At 39.5% G+C, this 13,710-nt stretch overlaps 1 protein-coding gene across 1 annotated transcript; it reads left to right on the top strand.

Annotated features, from left to right (window-relative positions):
- Positions 1–1,926: 1,926 nt before the first annotated feature.
- Positions 1,927–13,060, top strand: LOC144637722 (capsule biosynthesis protein CapA-like). Its single transcript, XM_078496800.1, has 7 exons — positions 1,927–2,011; positions 3,093–3,336; positions 4,555–4,699; positions 6,885–7,052; positions 10,661–10,894; positions 11,324–11,385; positions 12,654–13,060. Exons 1-7 carry the CDS (start codon positions 1,927–1,929, stop codon positions 12,814–12,816), a joined length of 1,101 nt encoding a protein of 366 aa, XP_078352926.1. The 3' UTR covers positions 12,817–13,060.
- Positions 13,061–13,710: the final 650 nt, after the last annotated feature.

The raw sequence follows: 13,710 nt of genomic DNA, 5'->3' as shown, positions 1-13,710 counted from the left end.
ATTCGGATTTCTCAAGAAAAACCCTCTATTTCCAAAGCATAAATACCACTGAAGCATTTGATTACGTTAGAAAATTGAACTAGAAACATGTAACTTAGCTGCTATCTCCGCTCAGCTATCTCCGCTCAGGTCGTTTTACCTATAACCAAGAGAGGATGATCTCTTGCTATAACTAACAATGTTCCCGCCAATGTTTACAGAGTGACAGTAGAAGAAAACTCAATAAGCTAGGACCTAAATAAAATAATTTTTTTGTCCTTGAGGCCAACTTTCGATGATTTCCTGCCTAACTGGACTTTAAATTGCTTTTCCTTGCGCTGTGAACGGATTTATTTTACCAAATTAAACGAACTGGAGCAAACTTCTTCTCAACCTCTCAACCTGCCAAGTCTGCCAAATTCACGTGAAATTCAAGTTCACAATTTCACTTCGAAGTTCCTCATTTGATTGACAACTACGTAATGAAATTCCCACTGAAGTTCGTAGCGAACTTCACGAATTTCAAACGAACTTCGGAAACCGTTTGTCAAAAGTTTTGTGAAACGCACTGTAAAAAAATGCTCAGTTTGCACGGTCTGCAGTCTGCAGTCTGCGTGGTCTGCGTTTTAGAGCGACCGGTTTCATCGGGACATGCATCCAAACACCGAGATGAGAGTTGATAATACGACACGCAGCGGAGTATTTTTGACGAAATTCGAGGTGTTTGGATAGCCGATGAAACATTGTCTCGAGTGTTTGATATATCTTCTCAATCGAAACAAAATCTACGGAGTAAACGGAGAAATAAAATCTTTAAAAAAACTATGCTAATTAAGATAGGGTATCCAAACCTCCTTCACGGTTACGATTTTCTTTGTTTTAACCTGGTGCATTACTCATGAGTTCGAGAAGGGGAAATCAAAATAATGCTCTGAATTTCATGCGAATTCTACACTGAGTTTGGAGTGTGCAATGGCCCATTGCTGTGCAGCCTAAAATTACGCTCCACTACTAGAGCGAAGAGGATGAGAGAGTGTGTGAGTAAGTGAGTGAATGGCCCGAAAAATAAAAGCTACGGACTAGCTTTTCAATGTGTATTACTTGCTATTTGAATTGGTGTCGATTCTGCCACGCTCTTCAAAAACATTCCAGTGTTCGGCTCGGCGAGCGTAAAAAATTTTCAGAGGTGATGTACACCATGTTGATTGGCACTGCATTCACACCGTTACCTGGCATCGCTATGTCTTTAAATAAAAGTGCTGCCTTTTCTTATTCTCCTTACAAAAATAATTTATTGACGATTTTGTTTAATACCTTCCGGCGATAAGGCCAAGTGGAAAAAAACAAATGTTTCTCATCCGGATTTCTATAAAAAAGAAAGCGGGCGGGCGCTTTTTTTGTTATTTTTTATTTATTATTTCGTTGCATTCCTTACCTGTGTTGTTCGAACATCGATGTTTTTTTCTCCATCGTCAAATTCTCCAGAAGTGAACTCGCAAAATAAATCCTGCAAGGTAATTGACCTATCCAGTACGGACCTAGCGTACCAAGGATTTAAAATTTTGGCCTGAGTTCGTATTAAAACCCAGACAAAAGCCATGTCTTACTACCTACAAAGTGAGAGTAACGATTGTTGGTTTTTGTTCGTTCCAACTTTTCCAATAAAAAATAATAAAGAAAGAGAGGCAGCCCCAAAAAACGAAGCGGGCGGGGACGAGAAACATTTTTTTTTTTTTACTTGCCTAATGCAAGAAAAACCGGCGCTGGCGTACTCCAAGGGCTTTCTATCGATCGTTAGTAGGTGCGTGACAGTGGGCAGCCAATCAGATTTCAAGTTTACCAAACCTGTTAGGAACCTGTCCTTCTGACTTACAGGGCATTTCTTCTGCTGTGTGTTGCAGGTACGGGTTAAAGGTGATATCTTTTAAAAACATTTTTTTAACAACCATGACTTCTAATACAAAAACAGTTTTTATTTTGTCAATTCTTTTCACAACATTATTCGCCGTTGCCACTAAAGAGGCAGATAAAGGTAAAGTGATACTTACTTTAGGTGTTAGATGCTTTATGTGAGGTGGGTGGCTTAAGTTGATGAGTTTTAGATTTCTATCATCAAATGCTCCTGAGGCAGCTCAGCTAGTGTATTCAAATTATCAAATAATGAGCTACAAAATCGTGAAAATTCAAAATCTTGCGGCAAGATGTTAAATTTTTAACATCTTGAATTTTCACTTTCAGGTCAAATCGTGCTGGCAGCACGTTGAATTTTCAAGATTTTGCCGATTTTAGTTACTGCCTTGTTAAGCCCTTTTTCAGAAATCAGATCGTGAAAGTCTAACTAGAGAAAATAAAACACATAACATCGAGGGCAAGGTCGAAAAATGTTGCTAGATTATGACAACGACTTCGAATAAAAGCAGGTCGTGAACAGCATAAAAATTGAAGGGCCATAAAAAATGTTGACGGACTGTTAACAGATGAGACACAACGTGACATTTTTTTTCGGCCCTTCAATTTTTATGCTGTTCACGACCTGCTTTCATTTGAAGTCATTCAGACGTTGTAATAATCTATCAACATTTTTCGACCTTGCCCTCGATGTTATGTGTTTTATTTTCTCGACTTAGACTTTCACGATCTGATTCCTGAAAAGGGGCTTAACATTTTGAATCGGAGGTCACGTCGTGACAGAATTCGAAAGGAAAAAAAAAACAAAGGAAAAAAGACATGAAAGTTGAAAGGGGGGGGGGGAATATTTAACTTAAATCGTGGATCGGGATAAGAAAAACAAAGTTATGCGACCGGGAGCTCCGATGAAAGTGAATCGAGGAAATGCAGTTATTTGGCGAAATGTGAGCAAAGAGGTAGCAAAGTTTTTGTTCTTTAAGTTGCAAGCCTTGTGTAAATAATCATACGCTAAAAGGCAGTCGAAAACGTGAACTCAAAAAAACTGCTCTTAAACAAACAGACATAAAGTGTGTGGACATTTTTACCTGATTTTCAGTACTATATATACGCTTAATTAGGAAGCTTAAAATAGCTTAAAAGCAGTGGGGTATCTTGGCGACCTGTGACAGCACAAAAAATGGTAAGCCTGTGGTTTATATTTGCAGATTCGGTTAGCCTAGTATTTGCCGGAGATATCAATTTCTCGGACCCAGTTCGCTCCGATGTCAAGCAGCACCTTTACAGCTACAAAGACACCTTGAGTAAGGTGACGCGTTACATCAGAGAAGCTGACATCGCGTTTGGAAACCTGGAGTCTCCCTTTGTTCCTAAAAGAGCGTTATCCAAAAAAAACAATGGTGCTAAACTTATTTTCCTGGACGCAGAAAAGCAAAGCTCCTCAGCTTTAAGGTTGGTGTATAATATTTCACATCACTTTTTCCCACAGGTGAAAAACACACTCTCACGTTTTTTAACGCTACGGTCGATAACTAAGAATGACAATTACGTAACCTGTAACGCAAAGTAAGGCAACTTTAAGGCCCTGTCCACACTAACGCGGGTTAATTTGAAAATGCGTCTTTTTTTCACCGGATAAGCCAACCGTCCACACTAAAACGGCGTTTTCGGTCACCGAAAACGATACTTTTCAAAAACACTCTCCAAAGAGGGTAAATTTAAAAAGGCCGGCTAGGTGGGGTAGTGTACAAGGGCGAAACGGGACTTTTTGAAAACGGTGACGTCAAATATTCATGTGATCTCTGGATAACTCTGCGTGCGATAAAGCGTATCGTTTTCAAATTTACTCGGGTTAATGTGGGCGGAAAACATTTTATACGGCGTTTTTAATTTGTTTCGTTTTTAAATTTACCCGGTTTGTGTGGACAGAGCCTTAGCAGCAACAGTGCCTTGTTTATACGCAATAATTCCTTATAATACCATTATGATTATCTTCACGATTGCTTGCTAAATTCACGTTTCCGACTATTTTTTCTTATTTTTTTCTACAATTGGTCAATATTTATTTTCAGAAAGAAAGTTATTACTCAGTGTAAAACAGGAGGAAACAATGCTGGGTCACCATACTCGTTTTAATACGAACAAATGACGATTTAACTCTTTGGCACATAAAGAAAAAGCCGCCATTTTTATGTGTGCGTGTTAATCACGAGTGAAATTATGCGCAGTAGGAATGAGTAATGCAATACTAGGGAATGACGTTAACAGTTGCTTTTGCCAGATTGCAACAACAATGAAGAAAATGATCAGATTCTTCAGTGGAAAACAAGTGATCCCTAAATTAATGTAGAAGATCGAAAGAAAACTAAAGAACCTTGCGTATTTCTGTCAGAATCCGTATTGCCAAATTTCAGTTGCAGTGTGAAACATGTGAACTATAAAATGGCCATGTACTCTTTCATCGAAATATGAGTTCCAGGCCTTCGGTCGTTTTTGTTTGTTTGTTTGTTTGTTTGTTTGACTTGTTTTGTTTTGTTTTGTTTTTGTTTCTTTCTTTTTTGCCGCATGGCCGCATTCGCGGTTCCTCGGTCTTCTTTTCAACTAACATTCCGAACACCTGGAAGAGGCTGACATAAATATTAAAACTATGTAAATATTTTCCACCAACAGATTTGCCGGATTTGATGTCATGACATTAGCAAACAACCATTTGAACGACTATGGTGACCTTCCCGTGAATTACACAGTCGATGCTCTAAAAGAAGTCGGAATAAAGACTGTGGGTGTCACACATGGACCTTACAATTCTAACCAGGTAAAAAATAAAACAGACAGAAAAACACTAGCTGTAGTTTTCGGCAATGGAATTTTCCTTGGGGGGTGGGGGGGGGTTCAGAGGGGAGGGTCATCAGTGAAAGGGAAATCTCATTAATTTGCAGGTGTCATTTGACATACGTTAGCGGGCGTGACGTCATAGACTCATGAATAACATGCGGTGAAATCTCATTACCGTATAACCAGTTTGCCAGGTTTGTCAACGATGTCATGTTCTATATGGTATAACCGGTTTGACAGGTTTTGCTTTATTTCGGATGAATGATGTCACAGTAGCGGTTTAATAGAGGCATCTGTTCAATTGGTTCGAAATCACTGAACTGTTCAGTCTGTAACTATGCGAACTTCTTATTGCAAAAGTTATCCACTCCAGGAATCATTGTTTTCGAAAAATAGTTTTATGCAGGCTGTACTTGAGTGAGTTCAACAATTAAAGCCCTTTTAAACTTAATCCTAAGCAAAAACGTTTGCATTTCTTTCTCCACTACCGCCAGCACCACAATTCCATTCTTTAACCCTTAAAATACCACGCTTCTGGGATTTTTTCAGAAGGGCTCAAACTTTTATTGTGACGTCAGTATTCAGCCGTTACTTCTTTGATAAGCGAGCACACGGGCTCGAATCTGGCAAAACTTTCGTTTATAAGTGTTTTTCCGAGTCATTTTCCACTGCAGAAGCCCCCAGGCTGGCATCATTAAGCTAGCATGGTGGGTAGAGGCAAACTTCTGAAAGAAACCAGAGGTGAGAGATGATTTGACGATGATTGGAACGCCAAAAACATTTGTATCGGAACATGGCGGTTCATGAATGAAATTGTCTCTCTGGCCGTTCTGTGGATGGATTCCGAGACCTGCCAAGGCAATTTGGACAACTTTTGACTTCCAAAGAATGCAGTCGGTGCAGTATTTTCCCGGTAGGATTGGGTGGCTCGACACTTATAAAAAACGTATGAAATAGAGGTAGGTGGACTTGCATTTCGCCGACAAGGCAGTTTTACCCAGGCATTCCTTTCGGTCACCAATAAGGAAATTGCAGGTTTGCAAGCATTGCTCTAATCGAATGGTTATTGCTCAGTCTGCTGAAAGATTGATGAGAATTTTTCTTGGTGAACAGAAAGAAATAGGCTTGAAGTTTGCTGCAAATGTACACTTTTGGATTGGGAATTACTTTTTCATTAAAAAAAATTGGAGGCAAAGATGTATGTTTTTTGTTGTTGTTCTATGCAGTAAAAACGGGCATTTTCGGATTTGCTGCAGAAAAAACAGCCATATATAACGGAAATCTAGAGCTGTAGTCAGTTAGTTGGCTTTAAAAGCTATGAAAATAATCACTTTGCCAGAACAAGGGATGATTACTATCATGTGCCCAGATATGCGAAGGCTGCAGATTTTTTAATCACTGCTGGTATTTTTTACGCTAATATGCGTTGTTGGTAGTTTAAGGGTTAACTACTCCTCCTCCTGCACTACCTTCACCACTTCACGCATGAATGAGATTTCCCCGCAAAAGTAGCCTAACTGGTGCCTACCACACTACTGTGACGACACCTTTTCCCATCCCTTTTATAACGGCCTGACCAGAAGTCTAAGTTTGATATTTACGTCAGACGTTACTTACAGTGTTGCAGACAGTGGACACACGTTAAAACTGTTGCATGCAATGTTGTAGAACTAGAAAAAAAAAAAAACAGTCAGACAAAATAAACCAATATGGCATCGGAACGCCATAGGCTCTCACATGTAACTTTCCCACCTAACACAATCAGTGCCAAGAATGGAAACTTGTGCTACACGTGACGTCTAGCCTTAAACGAAATCAAATCAAGGCTTTAATTGAACGGTTTTAACTGAATTTCGTAAACCCGAAACCAAAGCAATCAATCCAGCCGGTCACGAAAAAGACAATCCAGTGAACCAATCAAAACTTGAAGCAACACAGGTAGCCGGCACGAAGCGCGGGAAAAAGTGTGTGGGCGATTCATGATTGGTTTTGGTTTAACTTCTGATTGGTTGAGAGAGTGCAAATTAAGCCAATCACTAAACGTAGTTGTGCAAAATCAAAGCAAACGCGAATTACTTTCGACACTCACTAATGTTTGCCTTTTACTTGCAAATAGATAAACAGCATATAAGTTTGATCTGTCGTGTCTTATCTTTTTATATTAGGTTCCCCTTATCCTAGAAACAGGGGCATTAAGGATTGGAGTTCTAGCTTACTGTATAACTCAGGGCGGCGGAAGATCTAAGAACTGTTCAGAAGTAAGGAGGATGTTCCAATCTGGACCCGCTGTTTACCAGAAAGAAATTGCCACAAAAGACGTAAACAATTTAAAGGTAAAACTGCTGGAGCAATCTGTATCCATAATTTTCAAAAACGTTTAACCCTTTCACTCCTAAACGCGCATTCAGGCGCTATTTGGAGGTGCAGTCATTGATTCACTTGTGACGTCATTAATTAGCACGTCAGTGGAATTTCGTGATAAGAATCTGATAGAGCTTGAATTGACCTTTCTACAGGACTGTTCATTTTGAATATCAGTTGCATTCTGACAGAGCTAATCAAAGAAAAACAAAATCCATTTTTGGTGCAAAATCGTTGTTAAAGAGGCCAGTACACCTGTAATTGGTCAAGGTCCCCTTTTCAGGGTTTTCCATTGATAATGTCAAAACTTTTTTGGCCAAAAGATAGGATATGAAGAGTAGAAAGTAACGAGAATAAGAAAGCGAGAAAAAAAGGAAGCAAAAGGGGCAAAAAAAAAATTTGGAACGGTTCAGCACAAAAAAAAAAAAAAAAAAAAAAAAAAACGAGTCCAAATTTCGGCTTATGCGCATGCACCAAAGTAAAATATTCTACATTTTTACACAGAATCTTTATGAAAATGTTGCTGAAGTGTGAAAAAGTACTTCTTTAGCAACGTTGAGGTAAATTCCAGACCATAGCACCAAAATTTCAGTTTAGCGGCTAAAAAAACGCGTTTTTTGAGGAAAATGTGGGGGTCAAAGGGTTAAAACAGATCTAAAAAGTTAAAAGATAAAACCAAAGGAAGTCGCGACAAAGTTTAATAGATTCTTTGCGACCATTGGCGCTAAAGTCGCAAGTCAACTTATTATAAGTCGCGTCACTTCGGATGCTTGGACGAAATTTGAGCCCGAACAGCACTTGAACAAAGAGGCATGGGACTTACAACGGGTTGAACACAAGGCTGTTGAAAAGATTCTGCGCTCATTGGAGAAGAATAAGGCTGCCGGTCTAGATAAAATCCCTGCGAGATTGTTGAGAGATGCTGGCGAGGAATTAGTTCCCTCAATATCCTATTTAGTCAACAAATCACTAACCGATGGAAAATTCCCGCTCTGTGGAAAATGGCGCGCGTTACTCCTTTATACAAGAATGATGATAAACTGCAAGTTCAAAACTATCGCCCAATCTCCGTGCTACCAGCCATTAGCAAAGTTATTGAAAGAGTGGTGCACGCTCAGCTAAGTCTTTATCTAGATCAGCTAGGCTACCTGTATAAACATCAGTATGGGTTCAGGCGTGGCCACAGCACTCAGCAAGCAATCGCTCAAATAAATAACTGGGTATTGGAATCTATGGACAGTGGGGAGGTCACGGGTTTACTGTTTCTCGATATCTCGAAAGCATTTGACTCGTTAAACCACAAAGTTCTCCTGGGCAAGTTGGAGTCTATTGGATTGTCTTCGAAATCAGTGAGCTGGTTTAGGTCATACCTTGTTGGAAGGCGGCAATGCGTGTTGATCAATGGTGATTATCCGATTACTGCGCTATCACTCACGGAGTTCCACAGGGGAGTATTTTGGGCCCTTTGCTATTTAACATATATGTCAAATTCAGTTGAAAAAGCTTGGGTAACCCTGTATGCTGATGACGCAGTGTTGTCTTGTGCCGCATCAACTGCAGTTGAGCTTCAAGCCATCTTAGCACGTGAACTTAACCAAATATGCGAGTGGTACTCTGCAAACCGATTGACCATAAATGCGAAGAAGACACAGCTCATGCTTGCTGGGAGTAAGACCAAGCTGTCGTCATTTGATGATGTCGAGTTACAAATGAAAAATGCAAAAGTTGAACGAGTGCAATGATGTAAATATCTTGGAATAACAATGGACGCACAAATGGACCTGGAGGCCCCATATAAGCAATTTGATCAAGAAGCTAGGTCCCCGGGGGGGGGGAGGGTACTCCATATAATGGCCTATACGGGGAGGCTCCGCCCGAAAGGGGTACCTTTTTCAGGCTTCAGGTATATAAAAGGGTAGCGATTTCACAAGTTTAGGTATATGAAAGGGTATGAAAATCCGTCATTTAGGCTTTTTAAAAGGCCTGTTATTAAAATATTTCGAACAGACCCACTTTATGGCTGTATTATTTTAATTTATTAAGCGCTGCATGAAAATGACAAGAAAACGTCCTGTTCTAAGGCTATGTAACGTCTTTTAGGTATATGAGAGGGGTACCTTTTTTCAGTAAAAGGTATACGAAAGGGGTAAAATTTCTGTCAAAATGGTATATAAAAGGGTAAGGGGTAAGAGCTTGGGGCGGAGCCTCCCCGTATAAAACTTTTTTGAGTGCCCCCCCCCCCCCCCCGGGGCTAGGTCATCGCATATCCGTCAATCGAATCTGTCACATGCTTGATTACAAGACTCGCATTGCTTATTACAACGGTCTAGTTTTGCCTCATTTCGACTATGATGACGTTGTCTGGGGCGATCAACCTGGTTTGAAATCCGATATGGATCGCTTACAAGCCTTTCAGAACAGGTTTGCTAAAAGAATTATGGGAAACAAAATGTCATCAAATGAAGCTCTCGAACATCTCAAATGGATTCCGCTAGCTGGTCGACGCTTTGGACACCGCTGCTGTGCTGTACAAAACGCTATTAAAGGGGACATTCCAGAAAATGTTAACATCTTCAAAACGACCATGAACGATTCACACGGCTACAGCACAAGAAACAGCTATCTGCCCAGACTCCCAAAAATAAGAACTGACTGGGGAAAGAGAGTCACCAGCTACAAATGTACTATCGATTGGTCATCTTTACCCGATGTTTTAAAAAGACCTATGCCGTGTGACATTTTTAAACAGAAAATTACGAACTTTTTAATAGCAAAGTACTTTTAGCTTTTTATTTTTAGAACATTATTCTTAATTTTTAGAACATTATACTTGTAATTGTATATTTTTACCTTTTTAACTTGATTTTTGACCTTGTAATTAGTTTTATTTGAGGACCTCCCTGAAAACCACTTCATGTGACGGGAGCCTCCTCTTTAAAAATTATTTATTATTATTATTATTATTATTAAAAATATATTATTATTATTATTATTATTATTATTATTATTACAACTAAATTTTGGCCACGACATACACCCAAATTACGCGAGCATTCTAGAAACAGGCGTGAAAAACAAGGACAAAAGGCTATTTCTGGAATCATTGCATTCATTCCCGGACAAAAATCTCTGTTAATGAGAAAGCACCTAGCCTACGAATACAGCCGCCTCTCATTCGCTGAGCGAATGAGAGGCGGCTGTATTCGCAGGCTTGAGAGCACCATTCCCCAGGGTTTATGCGTCACTGGTTAAAGTGGCAACGAACAATGACATTATGCAGAAAATATTTGCATTCTATAACTCTTGCAAAGTCATTTCTCTGAAGAAGACCGCAGAAGGCGATCAAAAATTTAGTTGTTTTATCTTGTTAGATCCGTTTGAAACGTTTTTGAAAATTTAAAGGTAACAAATTTGATCTGAAACGTTCTTGTTGTGGTTTTTCCAAACCTAAACACGTTTTTGTTTTATTAAATAACTCTTTGCATTAATTATGCTTCCTTGAGCTTGTGAAAGCTAAAAAAATACTTGACTCTGTTTGGTATCTTATATTAACCACAAAATAATTTGTTTCTTTATTCAGGAAAAGGCCGTGGACGTGATCGTTGTTCTGGCGCACTGGGGCCGACAATACACTCCTCGAATGAACAACCTTCAAAAACAAGTCGCTCACCATCTGACGTCACTCGGTGTTCAACTCATCATTGGTTGCCATCCCCACGTGGAACAACCTTACAGTTACCACGGCAACCGATTTGTTGCATACAGTTTAGGAAATCTGGTGTTCTTACATTCAATGACTCCAGAAAAGTATACGGTAAGCGGGAGGTCCTAATAACTACAACTGTTTGTAGTAGATAAAATATGAGCGGGGGAATGTGTATGGGCGTTTACAATGGCGAGCAAATCGGACGCGAATATTTTATTCTACTTGTGAAACAGGCCGTGACTAGTGTACCAACTTGCGTCCGACTAGTGTACGGAAGGTAGTGGGTTCAATTCCCATTTGTGAACTCGGAATTTTTTTCTGAGTTCTTCTCTCATCAACACACTTCATTCCATTATTACTTGAAAACATTAAATTGAATGCAAGGTATTGTTATGTGATTCGGAAGAGACCTGTATCAAAAGTTAATGAATACTATTGTTGTGTGAATGTAGTGTCTTGAATTGATGGGCATCTGTAAAAGAGATAAGGGTAATGGAAAAAATACAGAGGCCGTAATTGCTATCTTTTTTTTTGCAGCATCCAACATTTTCGCTCAACGCCACCAGACACGGACGCCTTGTTCGCGCCGAAGTTTCGAGGTTAGCACAGCACTGAGTAATTTCTTTTTTTTTTTTTTAAGGTCAAAAACAAGAACAAACACGAGACATTTAAATTTATTAAGGACGACTCACTAAGCCAGTCATCTGATGCGAAATGTATCCTAATAATTAAAAATGGACCATTTCCGAGTTTCTCTTTGCCTCTGTTTTTAAACGAGTCTACGTGCGAAACCATTCATATGAAAATCAGTTTCACCTACAGGTCCATTTTCATGAGAACCAAAACTCATTTTGATTTCAATGGTTTCGCACGTAGACTCGTTTTGAAACAGAGGCAAAGGGTAACTTGGAAATGGTCCATTGGTTCATGCTTTAGCGTGTACTGTCGAGTTATGGTGCAGGAGGGACGTTTGGAGAGCACGAAAGAATTGGAAGGCGAGAGCAACCCTAGTTTCTTGAGTGCTCTCCAAACTTCCCAGGTGCACCATAACGTTTACCCCGAACTAGCAGAAACAGTGATCCTCAGGGCTAGGGCTATAAGGAATATGGATATGTTTTTGGCAAAAGAAACAGCATTAAAGACAATTGGATATCGTAAAATCAACACCAAAGAAATAACAAATGGCCAATCACAAACATGAACCAAGGAAATACACGTCCCCACGTAACTATTGGTCTTGGTTTTGGGTTTCGGAGTGAGTGGCGCGGGTTTTTAAACCATGAAAGAGCGTGGTAAAACAAACCAAAGTCAATAGGCAATTTCCGCGTCGCTTTTTGCGTCTCTGTCAGAACGAGTCTTTGTGAGAAACTATTCATATAAAAATGTGTTTCACCTGCATGCACGATCATTTCCATGCAATGCTGAAGCCTGGTTTTCACTAACGACGCAAGCAGAAGTGCAAGCATAAGTAGTTTGTGCCTAGTGATCATCAGCACAAGCATAAGAACACGATGTTTACTCGTTACAAGGCTCAAATGCTCAAACGCGGGGGAATCTGGAACGCGTGCTTATATTGGGCAGACACGGCCAGACGTAGTAAATTTCCTTGTGCTTATGCAGTGTTTAGTTTTCACACGGTTCCTGTGCTTTGCGTCGAGGCCGTTTTCACCGTAAAATGAAACCTGTTATGCTTGCGTCTGTGCTTGCGTCGCTGGTGAAAACCAGGCTTAACTTGTTATTTTCGTGCGAAATGTTCTTCACGAGGACTCCTTTTGATACAGAAACAAAAGTTAACTCGGAAATGGCCCGTTAAAACACCGCTATATGAGGTGATATTAAATGGATCTGGTTTTTTTTTCTTTTGCAGACGAGGGGTGACAAGAGCTCAATATCTGCCTTATGAAATCAGAGTCAATCAAACTAACCACTGCATCCAACCAACACCACTGAGTAACGCCGCATGGATTGACGTATGTGGACAGACAGACACTGCCTGCTTAAAAGACATTGACGACACATGTCATTTGTGAGACGAGATAGCGAAATGTATACAACAAGTTCAGTAAAAAAGCAGGGTTTACACGGGCATTTTTTATGTGACAAATATATTTGATCGTGTGGATGACACAACAGTCGGCAGTTCAAAGTTAAGTGCGCCATTATAACCTTGGGTAGCAGAGATACGCGCGCACAGTACCCAGTGGGAGATTGGGGACCACATATGCTGACGCAATATCTGCCACATTTTATGCGACGAGTCGTCTAAACGAGCAATTTTCCTATGTTGACAACTTTTATTTGTACCATAAAAGCTAACACAAACAGAAAGTAAACGTAAATGCAGCAATTACGTTGCGTATGTGAATGTTTCTTAAACGTAGTGTTACAACCGTTTATATCTGCGCTCTTTTAATAGCTGTTTTTCTTGCGACTAGTAAATTATAACGAATTCAGTTTGAACACGGTTATTAATGCACAAACAGCTTTTCATGTGTGTTATAAGTGTGTATGTATTTTTTTTTACCCTAAATTAAATTAAATTTACAAAACAAGGAAGAATAAAATAAAATGCGTACATGGTGCCCGAAATAACCACCATTGGCTAATGAGATTGGGCAGCCATCCTTAGCGTTTACAACAGTTATATTAAAAGAGGTCAGGTGCTTAGGACTTAAACAACAACACACAAACACGCAGACAAAGACTAAGTTTACTAAAAAAGATTTGAGCAAAAATAAGCTGGAAAATAATGTGTATAGACAGATTAACTAACAGAAGAAAGCAATTGTATAATTTATCCCTATTAGAGGTATAGATAGTTCAGATAATAGCTTGCAATAATGTTTGATTTGAACTTATGTAAATGTAAGGGGCATTTATTTAAAAGCATTGTAACGCTGGCTCTATATTAAATTCTCGTAAAT

This window comes from Oculina patagonica, chromosome 2 (genome assembly GCF_052425735.1).
Source record: "Oculina patagonica isolate OP01 chromosome 2, crgOcupat, whole genome shotgun sequence".
In the NCBI taxonomy this organism is placed as follows: Eukaryota; Metazoa; Cnidaria; class Anthozoa; order Scleractinia; family Oculinidae; genus Oculina; species Oculina patagonica.
The sequence above is the reverse complement of the archived record's forward strand: the minus strand, read 5'-3'. Positions and strand labels throughout refer to the sequence as shown.

Coding starts and splice junctions, on each gene's coding strand:
- LOC144637722 (XM_078496800.1), top strand. CDS start 1,927: ATGACTTCTAATACAAAAACAGTTTTTATTTTGTCAATTCTTTTCACA. Junction 7,053..10,660: donor AAGACGTAAACAATTTAAAG/GTAAAACTGCTG, acceptor TTCTTTATTCAG/GAAAAGGCCGTGGACGTGAT. Junction 10,895..11,323: donor TGACTCCAGAAAAGTATACG/GTAAGCGGGAGG, acceptor TTTTTTTTGCAG/CATCCAACATTTTCGCTCAA.